At 39.2% G+C, this 26,641-nt stretch overlaps 1 protein-coding gene across 4 annotated transcripts in view; it reads right to left on the bottom strand.

The window, feature by feature from the left end:
• Positions 1-15,002, bottom strand: part of TRPM6 (transient receptor potential cation channel subfamily M member 6) — a 156,357-nt gene extending 141,355 nt beyond the window's left edge. For 3 of the 4 annotated variants that reach the window (XM_053656233.1, XM_053656234.1, XM_053656231.1), the window contains exon 1: positions 14,770-14,857. Coding sequence is in view for 1 of the 4 variants with exons in the window: in XM_053656229.1 (XP_053512204.1) it covers positions 14,770-14,925 (156 nt within the window). In the remaining 3 variants the exon portion in view is untranslated. Of the gene's footprint in view, positions 1-14,769 lie in introns of all 4 variants that reach the window. The other variant, XM_053656229.1, reaches the window with a different exon arrangement.
• Between the last annotated feature and the right edge of the window lie 11,639 nt (positions 15,003-26,641).

Below are 26,641 nucleotides of genomic sequence, written 5' to 3'. Positions count from 1 at the left end.
TTGTTATCTTCAATCTTTAGTAAAGTATCATACTTGCTCCAAATTACCCTCTCTTCTTTTAAAAGCTGTCAAGAACTAGATGCAAATTGCTAAGTAGCTATGTTTCATGGGGCTCAAGAATCCTCATTTTTTAAAAAATGAAAGGAAAGCAAGTTGAAGCATTTTAGTTTTTTATGGCATTCCTATGCTTAGGCCAGCATGATTGTATCTGCAGGGAGAAACCAGGCATATTGCACATGTATTAGTATCATATTTCCATACAATGCTCTACAAAGTTGTAATTGTGTAATGGAAATGAAAAACCGCAAAAGGAGATGATGATTATTGCCATTGATGCTACGCATCATTTTGGTAAGTGGGGGTTAGAAGACAAACCCCTTCACGGGGGCTGTAAACTGTATCTAACCGGCATGCAGGCCTCTGTATAAAACTGATAGGCTGAAAGTCCCTTCCAGGACAGCACAGGGACCTTGAAAGCACAGTCACTGCTGTTTCGGGCTCTGTGTGAATATGGAAAAGAATCCATGATCATAGTCAAGGGACTGAAGGCAGTATCAGGACCACCCACTCGTGAAAGCAGAAGTGTTTCAGGAAGGTACTCCTCAGAGATATCTGGAAACTCGCCCTCCTTCTCCCACTGTTAAAGATGATCACTTACTGTTGGGTTAGCTCAAGAACTAAGAGACCCAGATGTTTGCCCCACGCCTTCACAGAAGCACAGGATTTCCCGTATCACTTCTTCCGGAATGGTGATGTAAACCCAGGGTTTAAAGGACTTGTGGCCCAGCAGAAATCAGACTCTTGACTGTGGCAGGACCCTGTCTGAAGGCATCAGTGGTGGCTTCTTATTTCACTGGGGCAACCAAGGAAAGGGAAGCGTCTGTTCCTTCTCTAGCTAGGTAGCTTCTCTAACTGTGTATGTGCCTGTGCACGGTGGGAGGGCATCACCCGTGCTGCTGGGCCTAGAAATCACCTCACCTCCACCTTGAACACACTGCTCTGTGGTCCACCTTCTCTCCTTCCAACCACACAGGAACTGCTCCAAAAACTTGCACACACCTCTCTTATTCCAGAAGCATTCTAATTTTTCTGATTATAAAAGCAATATATTCTAGTTGTAAAGAATTTGAAAAATTGAGAAAAGTGCAAGGGAGGGAGAGAGGGAGGGAGAAAAAAAGAGAGAATATAAAGAATGAATCACTGGTGATTTCACCTCTCAGAGAAAACCTCTATATTCTGGTGTGTTTCCTTCCAGAAGCTCTCTTTTCAGTATCTTTCAGCCTAGTTCCCATCAGCTCCCTGTTTTCTATTTCCTATGTCATTTTTAAAAGATATTTATTTATTTGTTTATTTTTTTTTTGGGGGGGGGGAGAGAAAGAGAGAGGGAGAGAAATGCCCACATGAGAGAAATATCAATCATTTGGTTCTCCCATGCCCCCAGTCAGGGATACAGTACAGCCCAGGCATGTGCCCTGACTGGGGATTGAACCCATGACCTTTTGCTTTGCAGGACAATGCTTAACCCACTGAGCCACACTGGTCAGTGTTCCTCTATCATTTCTTATTGAACTGAGAGCTAAGTGGGCGAAAACTTAAATTAGAAATTTTACTTTGTATAATTAAAAGTGTCGAAAAAGAGGCTTTTCCTTTAATATGACCCACTGTATACAGTGGTGCTTTGCAGCAATAGAATGGTACCTATTAGGACAGGAGTTCATCTGAGATAGCAGAGAGTCCTCCCTACCTCCCACTACTATCATCAGTGATAGATATTGCCCTGTAGAGAGATTAGTTACTTTATGAGTTACATAGACCTGGAGATACACCAGGGAACCCATAACCTATGTCCCTCTGTTTCCATGGGGAAATCTGTTCCGGGTTCGAAACTATTTAATTATAAACTAGCTTACAGAAAATAAATGATTTCTCAGAGGGAGACTGCCTACACTGGTATAAGAACAGGAGTGAACGCTTGAGTAACACTTGTGAAGAGGCGGTGGTAACAAGCCAACCCTTGGAGAGGAAAGCAGTGTCACTGATTTACAGAGGATCATGTGGAATGGCTAAGGGTTGAAGGAGAACCATTTCTCCAAGTAACTGCCCTCGGAGGCTCTGCTTATCTCTAGTTGTTTCTCATTCCTCTTCTTTGTCTATTGAACTCATTTATCAAAACTCAGCTTCCCGTAAGCCTATAAAACTGGAGAAATCTGGCTCTGACCCTTGTGGCTTTGTGGACTGAGCATCCTTCCCCAAAATGAAAGGTTGCCGCTTTGATTCCTGGTCAGGGCACATGCCTGGGTTGCAGGTTCAGTCCCCAGTCTGGGCACATATGAGAGGTAACCAATCAATGTTGCTCTCACATTGATGTTTCTCTCCCTCTCTTTCTCTCTCCCTTCCCCTCTCTCTAAAAACAAGTAAATAAATACTCTTTTAAAAAACTTGCTGAAATCTGAAAAAGATCTGGAGACTGTCCCAAAGTCAACATGCTGGTTTTGATACTGTATCATGGTTGCATAAGGTGTTGCTATTCAGAGAAGTAGGGTGGGTGGTAGGTACATGGACCTTTTTTTTTACTATTTTTGCTACTTCCTGTGAATCTATAATTCTATCAGAAGAAAAAGAAAAACTCACTCCAGAACTTTTTGTAGCAAAGAATCATGCCTGACAACCAGATTCCTGTCATATGTGGCTTATTATCCCTGCATGTAATTTCCATATTGCATCCTCCCTGTTTTCTAGTTAGCTGTGCCATACCACTTAGCACACGTGTACTTACACATGTATTGCATATATTTATATATGTTTACACGCATGGTGACAAACATGCAAACTATATAATACGGTCGTGCTCACTGTGAGTATGTAGGAGTGTATACCATGAGTCCCCAGCAAGGCTTTCCCTGTCCTTGCATATCCTGTCGGGGTACCTTATGGCGCTGCCTGGCCAACTGCATGGTAACTATTCTGTAAATACTACTTAAGTGATTGAAAAAGTGAGAACATTGAAGTAAATTAAGAGATAGTTAAAACACTCGACCAAGACACTAATTTCGTGTCCAGGAAACATTTACTGCCCCACAATTAGAGTTTAAAGGCTGTAGAAGACAGGATATCTGTCTCCCTTAATCCTAGTTATCACCATAAACAGCAGGTTATTGACCCAGAAGCACAAAGGTCAGTCACACATGTGTTGTTTGAACACTTGCCATAAAATACCTCTTCAAGTTTATTGAGGGAAATGCTGAAGCAGCACTTTGCTAACACTGGAATCCACCCTTCCCACAGGTAATCTTATCTGAATCAAGGGGTGAGCAGGTTCGTTGAAGCTGAAAACTTCAGCGAAAAAAAGAACAAGTGACTTTTAAACTATGCAAATGTGTACCTTCAAACCAATGTGAGTGGTATCCCCAAACTAAGAAATTAGAGACGTATCCAGTGATTTAATAGAGTAAATCTCTATTTAATGGGTACTCTTAGAAAAAGTACCCATTACTCACACTACTATTTACAGGTTAAAATATATTGGTTGTAGCCTAGAAGGAAGGACTGACTATAATTTTTATCTAATTTGATCCTATGTGATGCAGAACAATCTATAAAATACTTTGTGAAATAAAGGTCAGAGTATGTGCATACTGTTCTACTTTTACCACTTATGCTTTTAAAATGAGAAGGAATTATAGATTTATTTATTTACATACTGTTGTATATTTTTATGTGCTTATTTATATACACACACAGACATATGCATGCACATATAATGTGCACACAGGCAGGTGTGTGAGTGTATATGCACGAGATGTCCCTGGATATCTCATCCATATACGAGAAGCAGGGAACAGTGGCAACCTCTGGGAGATGAGTTAGGGAGAAGACTGGCTTTCACTGTGGACATTTTTCCACTGTTTGAAATTGTACCACATTCATGTAGTACCTTTAATAATGTTTTTTATTATAAAATAAAATGCAAATAAAGAAAACCTACATAAAATAAATGAGTGTCATGGTGAATTATTATAAGATAAATGCTCTAGTAATTACCCACCAGGTCAAAAAATAAAACTTTGCCACCCACCCAAAACTTTCCCACAGCCTTGTTCCCGCTCCCAAACTAACCCTAATCTTGACATTTATACTAGTCATGTCCTTCTATTAAACTGGCTTATGTAACTTTCTTGTGCTTCTTTACAATTTTATCAACATAGTATACATTCCCAGGTACTGCACCTTACCCATCTTAAAAAATGATCTTTTATGTCACTTGTGATGTACAGTTACCCTCCTTTCTTTCCTTACACTTTTTCAATTGAATAACCCAGGTCATGTGGCCTAGAGGTTCCCCGAATCTGAATTTGGCTGACTGCACACTCACAGTATAGTTTAACATATTGCTCCTATCACTTTTTCTGCAAATTGACAGCTGAATCCAGAGGCTTCATCAGACTCAGGTTCAGCCCCTTTGGCAAGATCTTGGTGGCAATGGGTTCTTTCATCAGATGATTTTTGTTCTTCATTGTCAGCAGCATTTTGTGTTCAATGCCTAGATTCATTCATTTACTGGGGATTGCAATATGGTCATATTCCAATCTTATTATTCCATTTCATTAGCTGAAATAATTTTATATGACAATTCTTCCACTCACATACGCTTTGGTTGCCCGGTGCTACAGGTCATATAAAAAGCTTAATCCTTTCCTTTTCTTTTCCTAGTCAAGATAATGTATAGTTCTCTGTCATCTGCAAAAGGAGAGCAACCAGTATGTTTGATGATTTCTTTAAAAAATTGCTACTGTGAACTCAATGGATTTGAAGCCTATGTAATGTGTTTCAGACTATGGGAGCCACAGTCCAAGATGGTCCCCAAGACCTCTGCCTTCTGGTATTCACAGCCTTGCATAGTCGGTCCCCTTCTACCTTGTTCAAGAATTAGGTCTGTGTAATGAGTAAACTACAGCAGAATTGATGGTGTGTCACTTCTGAGATTAGGTTATAAAAGTCTGCAGCTCCCGACTTCGGTGCCCACTCACTGGCCTGCTCTCACTGTTTCTCTGCACTCACTCTGGGGGAGGCCATGTTGCGAGCAGCCCTATAGAGAGACCCACGTGGTGAGGAGCTGAAGCCTCCTGCCCAGGGCCACGAGTTTCCAAGAGGATCTTCCACGTCCAGATGCGTGGAACATATCCTCGTAAATAGTCTGACCATAATCTCCTCAGGGACCCTGAGACAGAACCTTAGAAGCTGCTCTGGGATTCCTGACTCTCAGAAACTGTGTGACAGAGTAAATGTGTCTGGCTTTAAGCAATGCTGTAGGAGAAAGTTTTGCCTGGCAATAGATAACTAATTTACAATTCATTTCAATTCTTATTGTTATCAAAACTCAACTTGTCTCATATTTAGTCAGTGGCGAGGGGCTCTTCAAATTTTCTCCTGAGTTACTTGAAATAATCCTAGTGGTCTTTAATAGCTTATTTGCTATCTAATATGGAAAGATGTCCCAGGGTTTTCTCAACTAGTTTCCTGCTCTAAAACTAGAATTAGCATTTCTTCAAGAAGTCCTGGCTTATTTTATTGGACAGGGTCTTGAGAAAGACCACAGTCTGGGTGACACGAGTACTTGGTTGGTCATTATTTCTAGAGATTTTCAGTAGAGAGATAAAATATCTTGTGAGTTCATACACGAATTTCCAATTCAAATTCAGGATTAAATATTTTTATTTAACTTTTATATTAAATTTGATTCAACTATCTGAAGAATCCTGGCTGTCAAGGACAGAGGCACTAGAATTGACTGTCCATTAATTCGTCATTTGCTTTGTCCCACAGAAACACACAACAGACTCAGAAAACAATTCCAATTCTACCAATCATTATGTTTCTGCAAACCACTGGAAAATCTTTTGAATGTGCTACCACAGTTCTCTCCCTTTTTAAGTAGTTGTACCACATCTACATTCTCAGACCATGTAGCCATTACGTACTACATAGTTTTGCATTTTGATGCTTGTTTAGTGTTAGTTCTATACATAATCATACAGTGGGAACTGAGGTAAGGAAGGGCAACAAGATTGAATCAGCAGAAAATTCATTATAGACGACTTGAAGGTCTTACCAAAGAATCTTTTTTTTAAACATTGAACTATTCACTTTATTTTTTTATTTTTATTTTTTTTTAAGATTTTATTTGATTTATCTTTAGAGGGGAAGGAAAAGAGAGAGTGAGAGAAATATCAATGTATGGTTGCCTCTCATGAGTCCCCTGCTGGGAACTGGCCTGCAACCCAGGCATGTGCCCTGGCTGGGAATCGAACTACGATTGTTTGGTTCACAGGCCCGTGCTCAATCCACTGAACTATACCAGCCAGGGCTCAAACAATCCTAATTTATCATTTAGGCAGCACAAAACTTCTGTAGGATTTTGAGTCAGGTACTAAATAGATTATTCTGTTATGTAGCACATCAAATCTCCCACCAAACACAGCTCAGGATCTCAGTTCTCTTTTTTCCCATCCTACAGCGGAAGGCCTTGTGCAAGGCAGGTCCACTGAGTTCCTACTACAGCCCCTTCCTCTTTGCTGCCATCTCGACTTACACCCTTTTCTCCTTATACTTCTTCCACTTCTTCAGCTTCATAATCTGACCTCATCCCATCAGAGTTTGGGTGGGATATGTTCCCCAGGTATCCTATGATTACCTCTATCACATGAATTCATCATTAGTTCATTCATCAAATATTTGGTGATCCCCTGCTGCTTACTGAGCACTCTGCTAAATTGAGCCCACAGCAATGAGCAAAAACAGAACCAAACCCTGCCCTCATGTAGCCTAGAGGCAGAGAGAGAAGCTATCATATTTTGGTATTCTATTTTTTTAATCCTCATTCAAAGATATGTGTATTGATTTTAGAGCGAGAGGAAGTGGGGAGAGAGAGAGAGATGTAATAAAGAAACACTGATCAGTTGCCTCCTGCATGTGCCCTGACCAGGGATGGAACCTGCCACCTTTTGGTGTATGGGATGATGCTCCAACCAACTGAGCCACCCGGTCAGGGCTTGTGTCCTGTTTTTCACTGTAGCATTTATTGCACTGTATTTCAACTGAGCTCAGAGTGTCTGGCACTTTGTAGATGCTCAATAAATGTTTATTGATTGGTTGAGTGAATGTGTAGATGCTTGAAGAATCCTAGTCATACAACCACAAGAATTATTGTCAGTCCTGGAATAATGATGGCAATCTTATCCCTCCTCAGAACTGCTGATCACGTAAAACCATAAACTCAGAGTTGGCAAACATTTTCTGTGAAGTGCTAGCTGGTAAATATTCTAGGCTTTATAAGCCAGATGGTGTCTGTCACAACTACTCAACTCTGGCATTGTAGTGCAAAGCAGCTGTAGACAAAATGTAAACAAATTAATGTGGCTATGTTCCAATAAAATTTTATTTATAAAAACTCAATGCGGTAGATGACGCCACTTTCGTCAACTTTTCAGGACTGCCTGCATGCCTGGTCCATACGCTGTGAGTCATATTCTTTAGTCAGGAAAATTTGGTTGCTACACCCAACATCTGAGTTTACATTTAAATCCATGCCTGACATCTGCAGTTGCAGTATTGTGAAAGAGTATGTCATTCAAAACCCATAAAACCTGTCTTACTCTGGTTGACCATTTGGCAAGTTTCATTAGCCTTTTTGAATCACCATTTCTTCACTGTAGATAGAGGGCTTTTTTATTTTTAATATTGACTATGAAGATATCAAGTGAGATATGTATATTGAGAACTAAACATGATACTGTCCACGTTTAGTAGACAGTCCACAAATAATCCCCCACCTCTTTTCCCAACCATGTGCTTTTCCTCCTTTAAACTGTATTATCAGATATTATTGAGGGTTTGCTATGTCCAAGGCACAGTTTCAGGTACTTTAAAATTATCCTGGCCCTGGCTGGGTAGCAGGCAGCTCAGGTAGTTAGAGCATCATTCTTGTATACCAAGGTTGCCAGTTAGATTCTTGGTCAGGGCACATATAAAAAGCAACCAATGAATGCATAGATGAGCAGAGCAACAAACCAATCTTCTCTCTCTCTTTCTCTCCCTCTCTTTCCTCCCTTCTTATTTCTTTCTAAAAATGAGTTAAAACTGTCCTAAATCCTCCCTGATATCTCTTTTGACCATTGGTTCTCAAACTTGTCTGTAATACCATATACCTGAGAGCCTACAAGTAGTGATGCTTGCATCCCAACATGATGTTCTGATATAAATATTTTTTTAATCTTCACCCAAGGATGTACTTATTGATTTTTTTTTTGAAGAGAAGGGAAGGGATTGAGAGAGAGAGAGAGAAATGTTGATGTGAGAGAGAAATGTTGCTCAGTTGCCTGTTGTACCCACTCCAACCAAGACCAAACCCACAACCTAGGCCTGTGCCCTGACAAAGAATTAAACCCACAACCTTTCAGATTTTACAAGCAATGCTCCAAACAACTGAGCCACATTGGCCAAGGCTGATATAAGTTATAAAGAGTGCCCTATGCATAAGAATTATCCCAGATAATTCAAGTATGGAATAGATTTGAGAGTCTTCGCTCTAGACCAGGACTCTGGCTTTCACCAATCCAGAAGCCCTTTCTTCCACCTTTCTGTGTGGCTCCTCTTTCACTGTCCGCACCCATATGCACATGCACAGAACTAGAGTTGACTGAATTCTGTTATGTACTCATGTTTGGGTATATTTATGTTAAGGGGAGCGGAAAAAAGAGAATGAAATAATCATTGTCCTTTGCATTTGACATTCATTGTTTAACTATCTGGCGTCCATTTCCCTTTCTTATGGCATCAGCCTCTATTTTTATTTGGGGATCCACCTCCCCCCAAGCTCAGTCCACGTGGCCTGCTTGCGACTTTCCCCTGGCCCTAAAAGGTTGTAAAACTAGTACACAAACTCTCCTGGCTGCAGTTTGTGTTGGTCCACTCTCAGTGAGGGTCATGATTTAGTTTTCTAAGATTGCTGAAAGACATATTTTTTTCATGTTGGATTGGAATCTAAAAGAATAATGTTCCTGGAGGTTCCGGCAGCTATTTTACAACCTCAAAGAGAAAGTCTATTTGAAAACATAGTACGAGAAAAACAGCCAGAGGGAGCTCATTTTGAGCCACAGTGCCCACTGATTTCTCAAGCCACATGTACCACTAACCTGCAACGTGAACTGATAAATTCCCTTTGCTTTTGCCTCTGCCGGTTTGAGTCAGGTGTTCTGTCACTGGCAACCAAAGGAATCCCAACTGATACAGCTTCCTCTCATCTCCCTCAGAAACAAATCCAATCACCGATATACATACAAAATATGTTCCAGTCAGCCCTGCCTGGTGTGGCTCAGTGGATGGAGTGCCAGCCTGTGAACCAAAGGATTGCTGGTTCGATTCCCAGTCTGGGCACATACCTGGGTTGCAAGCCAGGTCCCCAGTTGGAGCACATGAAAGGCAACCACACATTAATGTTTCTCTCTCTCTCTCTCTCCCTTACCCTCTGTCTAAAAGTAAATAAATAAAATATTTAAAAATATATGTTCCAGTCAATTTATTCAAAACATGTGCTATGTGTTTCCTGTATACAATGTCTCCCTTAGGAAGAAAAATTATATTGATAAACCATTATTAAGACCCACACAGACTTCTGGCCAAGATGAAGGCATAGGTAGAAACATTGTGCCTCCTCACACAACCAAGTTTAAAGACAACAAACTTTTAGTAACAAAAACGCAACAAAAACGGACAGAAAATTGAACTGTACAGAAGTCTGACAACAACAAACCATTTGGCCAGACCAGTAGGAGGGGCAGAGTCCGCAGCTGGCAGAGAGGGGTCACACAGGAAAAAGTGGCCAGACCCACCCAGGCGCACAGGCAGTAGTTGGCAGATCCCAGGTGTGGGGTGGCAACGGGCAGACCCTGCAAGGCAGCTGGCTGACCATGGTCACATATTTGCATGCAGATAAACCAGGCAAAGGAGAAAGCAGTGAGATAGACCAAGCAATCCAGGGCCCCAGTGCTGGGAAATAAAGCCTAAAAGCACCAATTGGAAAAACTTTCTTGGGTCGAGGTGCTGGGAGAGGCTGCCAGGCTCACAGAGAGTTCGTTGGAGAGACCTACAGGGTCCTGGAGGGTGCACAAGCGCACACACCCAAGAACCAGCACCAGAAGGGCCCAATTTGCTTGCAGGAAGCAGCAGGGGGATTGAAATCCGAGAAAGAGCAGAACAAATGCCATTGCCCCTCTCGGACCCCGCCCCCACATACAGCGTCCAACCCAGTGACCTGGGTTTCCCAGCCCTGGTGAACACCTAAGGCTCTGCCCCTATACATAATAGGCACAAACAGACCAAAACATTATGGCTCAAGAAAAAAAAAAACAGTTCAAAGCCCCAGAGCCAATACTTCTAAGTGACCAAGAGATACCCAAACTATCAGATGTACAGTTCAAAACACTGGTGATCAGGATCCTCACAGAACTCATTGATTTTAGTCACAAATTAGATGAACAAATGAAGGCTACACTAAGTGAAATGAAGGGAAGTGCACAGGAAACCAATAGTGATGGAAAGGAAACTGGGACTCAAATCAGTGGTGTGGACCAGAAGGAAGAAAGAAACAACCAAACAGAAGAGAATGGAGAAACAAGAATTCAAAAAAAATGAGGAGAGGCTTAGGAATCTCCAGAACATCTTTAAACATTCCAACATTCGAATTATAGGGGTACCAGAAGGGGAAGAGGAACAGCCACGAGTGGAAAACTTATTTGAACAAATAATAAAAGAGAACTTCCCCAATCTGGCAAAGGAAATTGACTTCCAGGAAAGCCAGGAAGCTCAGAGAGTCCCAAAGAAGTTGGACCCAAGAAGAAACACACCAAGGCACATCATAATTACATTAGCCAAGATTAAAATGAAGGAGAGAATCCTAGAAGCAGCAAGAGATAAGGGGACAGTCACCTACAAAGGAGTTCTCATCAGACTGTCAGCATATTTCTCAAAAGAGACCTTGCAGGCAGGAAGGGGCTGGAACGAAGTATTCCAAGTCATGAAATCCAAAGACCTACAACCAAGATTGCTCTATCCAGCAAGCTTTTATTTAGAATGGAAGGGCAGATAAAGTGCTTCTCAGATAAGGTCAAGTTCAAGGAGTTCATCATCACCAAGCCCTTATTATATGAAATGTTAAAGGAACTTATCTAAGAAAAAGAAGATAAAAATTATGAACCATGAAAGGACAGCAAACTCACAGTTATTAACAGCCACACCTAAAACAAAAGCAAACTAAGAGGACAGCTAGATCAGGAGTGGAGCCATAGACATGAAGATCACATGGAGGGTTAGCAACAGGGGAGTGGGAGAAGGAGAAGGGGGGAAAAGGTACAGAGAATAAGTAGCATAGACAGTAGGTAGAAAATAGACAGGGGGGAGGGCAAGAATAGTATGGGAAATATAGAATCCAAAGAACTTGTGACACATGGACATAAACTAAAGGGGGGAAATGGTGGGGGAGGGGTGTGCAGGGTGGAGGGGAATGAAGGGGGAAATCAGACAACTGTAATGTCATAATCAATAGAATATATTTTTAAAAAATAAAAAACACAAAATTTAAACAGTTTTTAAAAATTAATAAAAAAGTAAATAAATGTGCTCTCAGAATTCAAAAAAAAAAGAACTGCACAAATTTTTGTGGAAAAATACCCAGCAAAACAACCATCCCCCTAATGTGTGTAAGACCTGTGCTAGATGTTGAGGACAGAAAGGATCATAAGCCAGGGTCTCTGTTCACCAAGGTTTGCCATCAAATTGGAATGAAGGCACACACACAAAGAGATAAGCACCAATCCAGGATATTAGATGCATGAATTCCTGAGGATTCACGTCCAACCCAAAACACCACGCCTCAGAAGGAAATCTCTAAGTGAGCACAGGCAGCACAATATTTTCATTTTCCTTTGAACTAAGCTTAGCTAGGAAAGGGAGGGCAAGTGCTCCAATAAGTGGGAAAGAAGCAGAGGAGGCGGTAACATAGCGGAAGAGAGATTAGTGACTGTGAAAGTGGTTCTAAATCATTTTTTTAGTTAAAAAGAAATAAAGTATTTTGTTGGTTTTATCTACTTACAAATTAATCATGCTAATTTTTTAAAAATTAAAAATTATAGAAATCTCTTCATTCATTCAACAGTATTTATTGCATGCCTGCTATGTGTCAGACACTGTTATTATACATCAAGGTTTTAGCAGTAAATAACACAGATTCCCCACCAGTTACATTCTAGTGTCTACAAGGTGAAAAGTAAACTTTCTCATTCATCCCCCCAACATGGCCATGGTAAATGGTTTGGTAAATACTCTGACACACATTGCAAATGTAGATGCTAGTATCTGTTTGTTTTTACAAAAGAATAAGTATATCTTAGAGTTACTATTGCAAAAATAGTAAGTATATGTTATAAATATTTACTATTTTTTTACAAATTGCTTTTTAAAAAAACTTAGCAATATAATTTGGACTGGTTTCATGTCATATTCCACTCTGTCTAACCTCTATCCCATTCATTAGCATGTGGTTGTTTTCCAGGTTTTCACAATGACGAGCAATGGTGTTGTAAAAAAAAAAATGGGTGTCATTCCTATAATTTTTCAAACACTCAAAAGAAAGTATGAATTAAACCTCTCCAAAATGGAGTGGTTTGACCCATAGTAGAAAAGATGTGAAGTAAATTCCTTTCCAGTAAAAACACTATCATCTACTTCCATTTTGATTCATCATTGACTTGTTGAGTACTTAATAAGATTTTATACAAGTGACTAGAAAAAATCGAAGATAGCCATTGAAATACCCTTTCAATGTTGTTATAATCCATCCTTTTTGGTGTAAACTGCTCACAGAAAAACCTGTGAAGCCAAAGGGGGCAGTTTAAGTCCAAAAAGAGATTGATCTCAGACTGGCTCTGTCCCCTTGGCATTTTTGTTTTGTTCTGTTTTGTTTTTAAGATTTTATTTATTCATTTCTAGAGAGAGGGGAAAGGAGGGAGAAAGAGAGGGGAGAGAAACATCAATTGGTTTCCTCTCACATGCCCCTAACCTGGGACTCCACGCTCAACCCAGGTATGTGTCCTGACTCTGGGAATCAAACTAGTGACCTTTCGGTTCACAGGCCGGCACTCAACCCGTTGAGCCACACTAGCCAGGGAAACCTGTCGATGTTTTTGAACAGGACACATTAGATTTTGGGTTTATCTGCCCTCGCTGGTGTGGCTTAGTGGATTGAGTGCCAGCCTGCAAACCAAATGGTTCCAGGTTCGATTCCTAGTCAGGGTGTGTACCTGGTGGAGGGTTTGTGAGAGGCACCCACACAATGCTGTTTCTCTCCCATCTTTCTCCTTCACTTCCCCTCTCTCTAAAAATAAATAAATAAAATATTTTTAAAAAGATTTTGTTTTTATCATTGCTTTCTGGACGTGTCTAATGCACTTCCGATGCCAAGTTATTGGGTAGGAAGGATGTGACCACACAGGGACAGAATGGAACAATCTACCTGGGAAACTACTCTGACTCCCTTATCCTCCTGTTTTACCTTGGACTGTTTCTTTAAAAGTGGGGGGGAGGTCTTTCAACATGGGTTGTTGTCAGTTTTCTTAATGTTTGTGTTGCTGGATTTATGGTTGAATGAAGCATGCAGCTGGAATGTGAACTTTTTGAGTTTTCACATCCTGATCTCTGTGCAAACCTTCATAAATTAGCCCCTAATTGACTGCATTAAATCCATTCATTATAGGAATGTTATTTAAAGTTCTATTATAACTGCAACCTCCACTAGTTATTCACTACTGTAGCAGCAAAGTATTATTTGGAACAACTCGGTTATTTTTATACTCTTACCCAGTGTAAGTCTTGCAGTCTAGTCAGTAAAATGATGTAGTAAGATAAATATTTTTATTGGATGTTTTTCTCATAAAAACAAGCAAACCAAAAAAAATAAAAGAAATAAAATCCATTAATATAAGTGCAGACTGAAAAACAGATAAATAATCAGTAGCTATTTCCATAAAGTCTTCTATGTGCCCAGGTCTGTTCTGGGCTCAAAGAAGAAAAAAGTTGTATTGTTCTTGAAATAACAGGTCATGACAACTAAAATGTCGTGTATTCTCCTATTATACCCAAATATCATTTTTTCTGTGAAAGATATTATTTGATATATTAACAGCAGTTTTATTTCTAAAACTGTTATGACTACTTCAAATGAATTTCAAGAAACAACGAAAGGATTATCTCATTGAATAGAAACACACAACCATCAAACAACAATCAGGACCAGAATTATTTGACATTTGAAATCTACCTCCAGATGTTCCATTAGTTTCTACCTTGGTTAATTCCGATAATCAAGATTATTTGTTTCTTTTTGTTCACATAAAATTGTCTCCAGTTTATTTAGTAAACAGTTCAACCTTCCATCAATGCAAAAAGACATTTCAAGAACAGTTCAGTTAACCGAATAAGGTGTTTAATTAATAAACATAAATTTTTAAAGAGGAAACTGTAGCAACTTTGTCTGGCATGCATGCTTGATTGTGTGTTTCAATAGCTTGGTTTTGGCCTCTGATCACATAAAAACAACCATCAAGCAAATCTAAATGATTACCTGTAATTGTAAGAATATGCCTTTTGCACTTTATGGTGTATAAAATCTAGCATAAGAGAAAAAAAGCACAAGAATGACAAAAAATTTCATTCACTTACCCTCTTCATAGCCACAGCCAGGTAAACTTCACCCCGCCTTAGGCCACTGAATGTTATCCTGAAGTTTCCATCTACCACACAATCAGATAAACCCCAGCTTGTGTGAGCAACTAATGGAAAGAGTGCCGTAAAAATAATTGCCAGACAAATTGCCATGTGCTTAATCTAAAAGGGAGAAATTGCAACGTGAGCTGAGGAAAAAGTTTCTAGCTGTTTTTAATAAAGCAGAGGGAGTGATTTCACTCTTAGCAGGACCTTGTGACGAAGTTTGCCTGGTCAGGAAATGATTAACACTCCGGTAGCCATCCTCTGCCAGGGCTCCCCAGAGGCAGGGAATTGGCTGAGCGAACCTTACCAATCCCAGCCTGCCCATTGTGAATACACTGTCCTCCGGAGCTGGGGCTTAGCACGCTGCATTCAACGTCAGTGTGAAGTTATTTTATATAAAAATGTATTCAGAGCCTCTGCCAACTGTGTTAGTGATTATTTTTACTGAACCATTGTTATGAAAGGTTTAATTTTTACTTTACATTTCTGGGCCCACCTTAAAAGATGGATTGTCACTTAGATGCTTTTTCTTAAAACTCCGAAGTGTTCTGAGTAACATTATCACTGTATCTCTGTATTCACCCCTCAGCCTTGTTCTCTTCCCAGCCGTGCTTGAATCTAAAAACTCCAGGATCTTTTTGGATTGCCAGTTCTCACTCTTTTGGAAACCAGAGACATGGAAAAACAGGAAAGAACTAATTAATAAGTGCATATAACTTGGAGGCACTAGGAAGCCATCAAAGGATCATTTTTTTAATGATTGCTAAGAATAGCAAAACCTATGTAATCATTTATTCACAAATGTTTGTAGGAGAAGTGAAAAAAATCTCACCCAGCTATGAGAAAGAAATGGCAGAGATTTATCTAAATAAACTTCTGTGCAATGTCTTATAAACAGGGGCCTGCAATGATGTTGCAAACACATGGCTTCTCCCTGGTGGAATTCCACTTCACCAACAAGGCTTAGTAGACTGTGCATTTCCCATCAAATGGCTGAGGGAAATGAAAACTGGGTCTCAAGTACTCAGTACCAAATAGCTTAAGAGCTAGTTGTCGGTCGTGTTTATTATGCTATAAACTTCGCTTTCCTCATAGTCCTTATATTGCTGATTAAGAAGTAGATTGACCAAGGCAATGACTTCCAGGGAAAGAGCGCTCTGAAGAAGACCTGAATCCCCTGAGTGAGGCGCTGGGGAGAGGCACCAGACTAGCCCTTAGGAGAGTGCCGGTGAGACTGGCTGAGTACACGTTGAGAAGGGAGAAAGACCATACCAATCGCCCCTAAGCCTGCTGCAGCCAGCGAGACCAGAAAAACCGGTTTGGCCAGCTGGAAACCAACAAAAGGGTATTGCTAATTCACTATCCTTCATGTCAGTTGTGTTCCTTTAGCACACTATTCAAAGTTCTATACCCCCTGTTTATGTTATCCAGATCGCATAGCTTCTGTCATATGATTGTTGCTCTAATATTATTATAAATAATAGCTGTTCTATACAATTGTAAATACTTCAGAACACCCCTCCCAGATCTTAGCCCATTTCACAGTTTTGTGAACTCTATTACTGTAGAGGTTAACTCTATTCTCTCACACACTACACCTATTTACTATCCTTTACTCTCACCTTACTTCAGAATCTGACCTCCCACAACCTCACTGCTTTCTAGATCCAACTCACAAGCCTTCCTTCCCCAAAAAGAGCCTTATCTTCTTTCCATCCTTTCTAAGAAGTGGCTAGTTGGGTTGAAGATCATGGTTAACACTATACATAGCCAAAGGATCTCCTATCTATTGTCTTCTGGCGGCTACTGTAAATATCATAGAATACTCTCTTGTAGTCATAAACCATTTTGCCTTCCCCTCCAACTGATCACAAAAAAAGAGTAGGTAGAAGCAGTGAACACCAGGATTCCCACTAGAAGAGGAAACCCAACAACAAAGGGACCACCAACAGATTTCAACAGAAGAAGGTGAAGGAGGGAGTGTAAACCACACAAACCTCAATCCAAATCCTATCTGGAAATACAAGTAAACAGTGGAGAAACTACCCAGGGCAAACAACTGAGCAAGAGCAAAGGAATCCTCAAAACCTTGTACATGCAGAAGAACTAGCTTCAACACAACCTGCCCTCACCAGCACAACAAATTAAAACAGGTGGTAGACGAGGGACCATCAGTTAACCAGCTGGTGGGAAGGACCCACAAAAGAAAGACCCAAAACAACCACAACCTAAAGACAAAAACAGAGCCAACTTAAAGGACAGCCCAAGACCAGTGCAGTGAGCTTGAGAGATCAAGGAGACTACACCACTAAATCTCACAGGTATTCTACCACAGAAGTTCACACCATAAACCCAGGAAGCCAGAGCAAATCAATTTAAGAAGCTGAAGCTAACAAGACGAGTCTCACAAATAATGGGCAGACAAAGAAACAATCCCCAAATGAAAGGAAAGGAGGAAGCCTCAGAAAGAATGCTAGATAAAACAGAGGCAAGTCAGCTATCAGATATTGAATTCAGAGCACTGGTAGGACTTCTGCCAAGATGGAGGCATAGGTGGATGTGCCGCGCCTTCTCACACAACCAAGTTTAGAGACAACTAAATATTAGCAACAGAAAACACAGCCAGAACACAGAAAATTGAACTTTTCGGAAGTCTGTTAACAACAAATTCTTCAGCCTGACCAGTAAGGGGCGAAACCAGCAGCTGGTGGAGCGGGGTTGCACAGGAAAACTCGGTCAGACGGACTCAGGCGCGCGGAATCCAGGTGCGCGGAATCCAGGCACAGGGTTGGACCTAGTGAGCAAGCGACCAAGCGAGCGACCTTGGGGGAAACAGCGAGGGAGCAGGGCTGCGGGTTGACTGTGGTTGCGCATTTGTGCATGGATAGACAAGCGAGGGAGTGGGTGATTGGACTGGAACCCAGCGGGACCCAGCGGTCCTGCAGCAGCGGCAGGGAGGGCGCCACCATTTCCCTGCTCTGACCCCACCTCCGCATACAGCGTCATAACCCAGCGACTCTGAGTGGCCCGGCCCAGGTGAACCACCTAAGGCTCTGCTCCTCACCCTGCAGCAAGAAACAGCAGAGGGGGCCTGCCGTTTCCCCACTCTGACCACGCCCCCACATATTTTTTAATTTAGTAGGAGTAAATAAGACAAAGTAAGGAGAAAATATTTTCAAAATCATTTCTATCCTTAGAGAATTAGGAACATATTGAATCTATGAACAAGAATAGGATTGTTATTTTAAAGGGAATATTCTGAGAAAAACAAAGGCTCTTAAAAATCAAAAGTGGTAGCAGAAATAAAAATACTCAGTAGGGTGGTTGGAAGATAAAGTTAAAAAAAAAATCTTCCTGGAAGTAGAAAAGAAAACAATGTAAAAAGTAGGATGGAAAAGCTAAGCAAATTAGTAAAGCAGCCCAAGAAGTTTAAGATGGAGAAGAGGAAAATCAGTCAAAAAACATTAATAAATGATAGGTTCCAAATACTCTGGATTTCCTAAAATACAAGATCCTAAAAGTTCAGACTAAATGAGCCCAATGAGTACCCAACACAAAGGGTGAAAAGGGTCAAATTATTGTGAAATTCTGGAACAGTAACAACAAGTAAAACTCCTATAAACATTCAAGAGAAAAATGTCATACAGAAACTGAAGAATCAGAAGAGCATTGGCTATCTTAACAACAATATTGGAAGCTAGAAGACCACAGTTCAATGTTGCAGAATTTTCAGGAAAACTTATTTCCAATCTAGAATAACAAATCCAGCTAAACTATAAAATGTGAAGTTAAAGATATTTTCAGCTATTTAAGATGCAAAAACTTTTCCCCATGTTCCTCTTCTTAAAGAGCCACTGGAAGATTGGCTCCATAAAAACAAAGGGGTAAATCAAGACTAGCAAAGTTTGATATTCACTGAACAGGAGATCCAATACAAGAAAGAAAGAAGAGAACCCACAGGACAGCATGAAGAAAGGAGAACCCAAGAGGAAAGCTGTGCAGCAGGCCCAAGAAGCAACCAGAGAGAACTGAGCAGGCCTGAGGAAAATTTCTTCAGTAATCTGTAAATAATAAAATTCCTAGGAAATGCTGAAGGTCATTTATAAACCTGGGGAGAGTTTGGGTTTAAAATACCAGTAAATGTATAAAAAATGAAACAAGTGATAAAAAAATAAATGATTAATTCCAGGAAAAAATAATCATAGCATATTGTATTTTTCTTTCTGTGCAGTTAAGGAAGAGTAATCATAGTATATTACATAACTTACTTGTGAATATCATTTATATAGTCACAATACTGTAAATCCTGAACATTGAACTAACCAAGGATATAATATTTCTACATGAGGAAAGAGGTGTATATACATGGTGGGGCTTGTAAAAGAGAGTTAAATCCTCAGGTTCTGTGTGAAATGTCAAACATAATATCTAAAGCTAACCAAGAAATAACAATAAAAGTATGTTACTTCAGGATATGGAGCCATAAAGCAAAATAATCAGTTGAAAGTAATGGCCTCTGAGGTGAGCAAAATCAGTGGAGAGTGTTGTCATAAGTCTTGTAAAAGCACATTTGTTTGGTTTTTGGTTTTTTACTTTATTTTTAAGGGTACATTATTGATTATACTGTTACAGTTATCCCAATTTTTCCCCTTTGCCCCCCTCCAGCTGGTATACCCCTTCTCTCCAGCAATCCCCTCCTCTTGGTTCATGTCCATGGGTCATTTGTGTAAGTTCTTTGGCTTCTTCCTTTTCTATATTTTTTCTTATCAGTTATGTGTCTTGATCCTTGTACTATTTTCCCCCTTTTTCCCCTTCTCCCTCCCACCTGATAATGCTCCACCTGATCCCTATGCCTATGATTCTGTTCATGTTCTGGTTGTTTGCTTAGTTTGTTTTTGTTTTTATTTTTTAGATTTACTTTTTAGTTGTGAGTTTGTTGTCATTTTAATGTTCACAGTTTTGATATTCTTTTTTTTAAATAAGTTTCTTTAGCATTTCACATAATAATGGCTTGGTGATGATGAATTTCTTTAGCTTTACCTTGTCTAGGGAGCGCTTTGCAGGGTCAGTGAAGGCAGTCTAACTTCCCTACCCAGGTGTCTGGGTAACTAAGGGGAGCAGTGTTCCCACAGCCTTGGAGGGGCCTGGTAATTAGTGTTCTCATAACCTTGAGACTGGGTCCAGTAAACTGCTCCTATAACATGAAGTGAGCTCTCATGCGCAGAATTATGTTATGTTATGTAATGTTCTGGCATTTTTCTTGCTTTGTTCCCTAGTATTTAAACAAGTGGGGGCTTCTCACTAGTTAGACATGCAACTTGCAGCATGTGTGGCCTGCCCACCCATGAAAAAAGGTATGTCAAGCATCCCCACAGCTCCACACATTTTCTTCCGCCTCCTGGAGGTGAGAGTGGATCTGCCTGGCCTTGATTGGTACAACACACACTTTATCCGCCCTTCCATTCTGAATGATAGCTTTTTGCGAAAGAGTAATCTTCATTGTAGGTCTTTGCTTTTCATCACTTTGAATACTCCTTGCCAGCCACTTCTTGCCTGCAAAGTTTTTTTTGAAAAATCAACTGACAGTCATTGGAACTTCTTTGTAGGTGCCCCTCTGCTTTTCTCTTGTGGCTTGCAGGATTCTCTCTTTATCTTTAACCTTTAGCATTTTACTTATGATGTGTTTTGGTGTGGTCCTCTTTGGGTCCAACTTGTTGGGACTCTGTGCTTCCTAGACTTGCATGTGTATTTCCTTCACCAAATTAGGAAAGTTTTCTTTAATTATTGCTTCAAGTGAATTTCTGATTTCTTTTTTTAAATATATTTTATTGATTATGCCATTACAGTTGTCCTGTTCCCCCCTTCATTCCCCTCTACCCTGCACACCCCTCCCCCACAATTCCCCCCTTTAGTTTATGACCATGTGTCTCAAGTTCTTTAGATTCTATATTTTCCCTACTATTCTTGCCCTCCCCCCTATCTATTTTCTACCTACTATCTATTCCACTTATTTTCTGTACCTTCTCCCCCCTTCTCTTCCTCCCACTCCCCTGTTGCTAACCCTCCTTGTGATCTTCATTTCTATGGTTCTGCTCCTGATCTAGCTGTCCTCTAAGTTTGCTTTTGTTTTAGGTGTGGCTATTAATAACTGTGAGTTTGCTGTCCTTTCACTGTTCATCTTTTTTTTCTTAGGTAAGTCCCTTTAACATTTCATATAATAAGGGTTTGGTGATGATGAACTCCTTGAACTTGACCTTATCTGAGAAGCACTTTATCTGTCCTTCCATTCTAGATGAAAGCTTTGTTGGATAGAGCAATCTTTGATGTAGGTCTTTGGATTTCATGACTTGGAATACTTCTTTTCAGCCCCTTCTTGCCTGTAAGGTCTCTTTTGAGAAATCAGCTGACAGTCTGATGGGAACTCCTTTGTAGGTGACTTTATCTCCCTTTATCTCTTGCTGCTTCTAGGATTCTCTCCTTCATTTTCATCTTGGCTAATGTAATTATGATGTGCCTTGGTGTATTCCTTCTTGGGTCCAACTTCTTTGGGACTCTCTGAGCTTCCTGGATTTCCTGGAAGTCTATTCCCTTTGCCAGATTGGGGAAATTCTCCTTTATTATTTGTTCAAATAACTTTTTCACTTGTTCGTCCTCTTCTTCTGGTACCCCTCCCTATAATTTAGATGTTGAAGCGTTTAAAGATGTTCTGGAGGTTCCTAAGCCTCTCCTCATTTTTTTTTTTTGAATTCTTGTTTCTTCCCTTTTTTCTGATTGGATGTTTCTTTCTTCCTTCTGGTCCACTCCATTGATTCGAGTCCCAGTTTCCTTTCCATCACTATTGGTTCTTTGTACATTTTCCTTTATTTCACTTAGCATGGCCTTCATTTTTTCATCTAATTTGAGACCAACTTGAACCAATTCTGTGAACAACCTGAGCACCAGTGTTTTGAACTGTGCATCTGATAGGTTGACTATCTCTTTATCACCTAGTCATATTTTTTCTGGAGCTTTGATCTCTTCTTTCATTTGTGCCATTTTTTTTTTTGTCTTGACATGCCTGTTACATAGTGAGGGGTGGAGCCTTATGTGTTCACCAGGGCAGGGCATCCCAGCTGCTGGGTTGTGATGCTGTATGTGGAGAAGGGGTCAGAGAGGGAACAATGATGCTTGCTCCTCTCTCTGACAGATTTCAGTCACTGCCCCCACTTCCCACAAGCAAATTGGGCCCTTCTGCTGCTGATTCCTTTATGGGTGGATTTGTGTATGTTCTAGAACCCTGTGGGTCACTCCAATGAACTCTCCTGTGAGGCTGGGAGTCTCTCCTGGCACCTCAACTCCCCCCAGGTGTTTTCAATGGTGTTTTGAGGCTTTATTTCCCGTGCTGGGACCCTAGGTTGTGCAGTCTGTCTTGCTCCCCAGTTTTGCCTGTTTTATCTGTGCAGGAATGTGGGACTGTACATGCTGTGCCCCTCTACAATCCACCACCTCACTGGGTTCACCAGCTGCCTTGCTGCAAGCCCTCTCTGTCCTGGCTCCCTGACTCTGCCCCTCCTACCAGTCTGAATGAATGTGTCTACTTTAACTCCTTGGTTATCAGACTTCCATACAGTTCAATTTTCTGTCGGTACTGGTTGTTTTTTTGCCTCTAAATTGTTGTTGCCCTTATTTTGGTTGTGCAAGGAGGCACAGTGTGTCTACCTACACCTCCATCTTGGTCGGAAGTCCTCAAAGCTAATTTTTAAGAAACAAATTCAGTAGACGATTTAAAAAAAACAAGCCTGGAAGCCATTGAGAATCAAATTTGGAGACTTTGAATATTGATTGGAAGAAATATCTCACAATGCAGTTAAAGATATGGAAATCATGAAAGAAAATTTAAGTGATCTGGAAGACAGATATGAGCCCTTACCTGTAAGTTATCACATGAGGAAAAGAAATGACATGAAAATGTAAAAATTAAATGCATAAATTAAAAAATATATATAAACACTTCCCTGAGTTGATGAAAAGCTTGAGTCTGACCTTATTGAACTCAGGAAAGATAAATGGAAAAACATTTACTTATTCGTTATATAGTTATCAACTACCTATTAGCATCAGCATTCTTCTAGGCTCTAGAAATATAGGTAAACAGAATAGAAAACGTCTATGTCTGGTGGATCAAATTTGTCTTTAAACAACAGAAAATTTAACAATTGTCTAAATAAGAAAGGAATTTATTTGATGCACCTAAGAAGTGGGGAAGGGGGAGGCCAAGGCTGGAACAACTGTTCAAGGATCTTGATGACCCAGCTCCTCCACCTTCCTGCTCTGCCTCATTTAGCAGGCAACTGTGACCTCATGGTTACAAGATGGCTACTGCATAACTACATAAGAGAGACATGGCCAAATTATTCAACTAGTAAAGGATAAAATTTAAGGGCAATCCCAAATAAAATACCTATTTGAGTTTTCTAGGTGTAAAATTTTTAAAATCCGCCAAGAGAGATCGTTTTCTCTTTTATTCTCAATCTTTAACTGATTGTTTTAGTTTCATAAGCATTAGCTAGAACCTCCAGAAAATATCTGAAATAAAATAGTGATAATGAAAATTCTTCATTACTCTTAAGTTTTTAGGAATTGTTTCAGTAATTCACTACTTTTATTTCATTTTCTTAGTGAAATTGTGGGAATGCCAAAACAATGTCAAATGATGTTGATAATCTACTTTCTAATACTGTTCTTGATTTTACTAAAAAATGCAATAGCATTTTATTATTCATCATGAAATTTATCATTTTTAAGTTTATTTCTTTCTCTTTCTCTCTTTTTTCTTTCTTTCTCTCTTTCTTTCTCTCTCTCTCTCTCTCTCTCTTTCCTTCCTTCTTTCTTTCCTTCCTTCTTTCTTTCTTTCTTTCTTTCTTTCTCTTTCTTTCTTTCTTTCTTTCTTTCTTTCTTTCTTTCTTTCTCTCTCTCTCTCTCTTTCTTTTTTTTTTTTCTTTCTCTCTCTTTCTTTCTTTCTTTCTTTCTTTCTTTCTTTCTTTCTTTCTTTCTTTCTTTCTTTCTTTCTTTCTTTCTTTCTTTCTTTCTTTCTCTCTTTCTTTCTTTCTCTCTTTCTTTCTTTCTTTTCTTCCTCACCCAAGCACATGCTTATTGATTCTAGAGAGAGGGGAAGGGAGGGAGACAGAGTAAGAAAAACATCAACATGAGAGAGAAACATCAGCAGGTTGCCCAAGAATAAAACCTGTGACCTTTCTGATTTACAGGATGATGCTCCAAATAACTGAGCCACACCAGCCAGGGCTTAAGTTTTCTTTTATTCGAGTCTTATTTACAATAGTATGTAAAATGTTCTAAGAAGAAAAAAGTGAGATTTAAGAATATTACACCCAGTCAAGCTTTCTTCAAACATAAAGGCAACAGGCAGGTAATACAAGAGCTGAAGGAATCTAGGAACTTGGCACTTTTCTTGAAAAAGTTCTGCCCTGGCTGGTGTGGCTCAGTAGATGGAGTGCTGACCTGTGAACCCAAGGGTCACTGGTTTGATTCCCAGTCTAGGGAACATGCCTGGGTTTCAGGCCAGGTCCCCAGTAAGGGGCGTGTGAGAGGCAACCATGCATTGATGTTTCTCTTCTTTTTCCTCCCTTTCCCTCTCTAAAAATAAATAAATAACATCTTTTAAAAAATAAAAATAGAAACATCTAGATCATGTAGTGTTCACGACCTTTTTTAAATTTTTGAATATTTTGTTAGCTAATATATTTACTAGTGAGGAAATATTTATCTGAGGTTTAGCTATTCTATTTACTTACATTTCTGCTATTAAATTCAAGTAAAATTGCATGTAATACCTTAATAAACTACTTCTGTCTATATTTCCTCTACCACCTACATATTTGCACACATCCATCCCCATCCATCAAGAGGTGTTAGATCTAACACTTACTGAGTGTTATCAAACATTACTTCTAAGTGATAGTGATAGCATTTGTTACATTTTTCTTTGGATGCATCTGTATCACTTACATTTTTATGAGTATGCTTCTTAATAAAGTCAAAGTCATTACATTTTAAACTATTTGGAAATTTCAAGCTCACAGAAAGATCATGAAAGAAAAGTGTGTTAAAATAAAAAAAATCTCAAAACAATGTATAATAGATAAGAACAAACAAGTAAGTAAAATGCATACTTACTGTAGTTGTGTCTGGGAACAGGACTTAGATTTTTTAAATATCTTTCTATACTTTCATGAATTTCCCAAATGGGCACATATTATTTATATGATCAGAAAAAGATACACTATTTTAAAAAATTAGTTAATAGATTTAGCTATGCACGTATACTCATATACTAGGTTAACACATTTGCCTGCAAGACTTTACTACTGCTTATTTAACAATGAAACACAGTCATCAAAAGATACATATTAACTTAGGGTTGGAATGCAGTCAGACATTGCAGCTATGATCAAACCTATCATATCAATAAAAAATATAAACATTGTCTTCAAGTTTTAATAAGCATTACAAAATTATGGAATCATGCTTGTTATGATGCTGATAATTATCATCTTTATCTAAAGGGTGAGTCAACATACAAAGGGGAACCCCCCCAAAGACAGAATTTATTTATAAAAATTGTGTATTTATTTTTACACCATTAAACTTCAGTCACCTTCAAAGTACTTTCATTTGATGCAATACATTTATTGATACTTTTTTTCCGCTGCTCAAAAGTTTTTGAACTGGTTGATTTTCATGCTACTTAGTGCTTCTACTGTTTTTTTTTTTGTTTGTTTGTTTCACCTCTTCCACATCCACAAAATGTCCTTTGAGGACTTTTTTTCATCTGAAGAAACAACAACAAAAAATCACTTGGGGAAAGATCAGGTGAATAGGGAGGTTGGAGCACTAGAGTCATGCCATTCTTTCTCTAAAACTGCCAAACACAACACGGTGTGGGCAGGTGCATGCGTATGAAATGGGAAAAATGCATTGAAAGAGTTTTCCAAATAAATTCACTGAAGGTGAACACAGCCTCTCACAACAATTCCAGCTGGTACCCTGGTGCAGATGGGTTTCTAGAGCTGTCATCCAGTGGGGGAAGCCTGTTACAACAAAATTCCTGTCCTCCAGAAGATAATTGTTTTGTTTTTTGGTCCCCATCATATTTTAAAAAGTTTATTTAAAATATTGAGTTATTTATATGAAGAGTAATACTATTTTTAAAATTCCAAGTATAAAAGATTCATTAATCCTTAAGAATATTCAAATACAATATTCAAAACTAATAATGACCATAGTATCACTCTACCTTAGGCTAAAAATCAAAACCAATATGAAACAGAGAAACAAAAATCAGAATTTTTTATAAGGACAAACAGTAACATTTATATCTATTCAATTTATTCTGGTAGATCAGAGAGGAATATATTTTTATCTTTTTGTACATATTTTTTAACAATTGTTAGGTTTTTCTGTCAACATTTTCTAAAGAATTTGTGTGTGTGTGTGTTCATGAGAGGTATTGATCTAAATATTTCTTTTCTTGTAATATATTTGTCTTTGGTACCAGGGCAATGCTGGCCTTATAAAATAAATAGGAAAGACTTCTCCCCGCTCTTATTTTTCTGGAAAAGAAGGTATTATTTCTTCCTTAAGTGTTTGGTAGAATTCTCCAGTGAAGCTATATAACTGAAGTTTTATTGTGGAAGGCTTTTTTTAAATAAGAATTCAGTTTCCGTAACATATATAGGAATATTCAGGTTATCTATTACTTCTTATTCTTTTTTTTTCTATTCCTTCTTGAATAATCTTTGGTAACTTATGCCTTTGAAGAAATTTG

This window comes from Artibeus jamaicensis, unplaced genomic scaffold, assembly GCF_021234435.1.
Source record: "Artibeus jamaicensis isolate MK-2021 breed Jamaican fruit bat unplaced genomic scaffold, CSHL_Jam_final scaffold_1964, whole genome shotgun sequence".
Lineage (NCBI taxonomy): Eukaryota > Metazoa > Chordata > Mammalia > Chiroptera > Phyllostomidae > Artibeus > Artibeus jamaicensis.
Note: the sequence above shows the minus strand (reverse complement) of the source record. Positions and strands in the feature narration are given on the sequence as shown.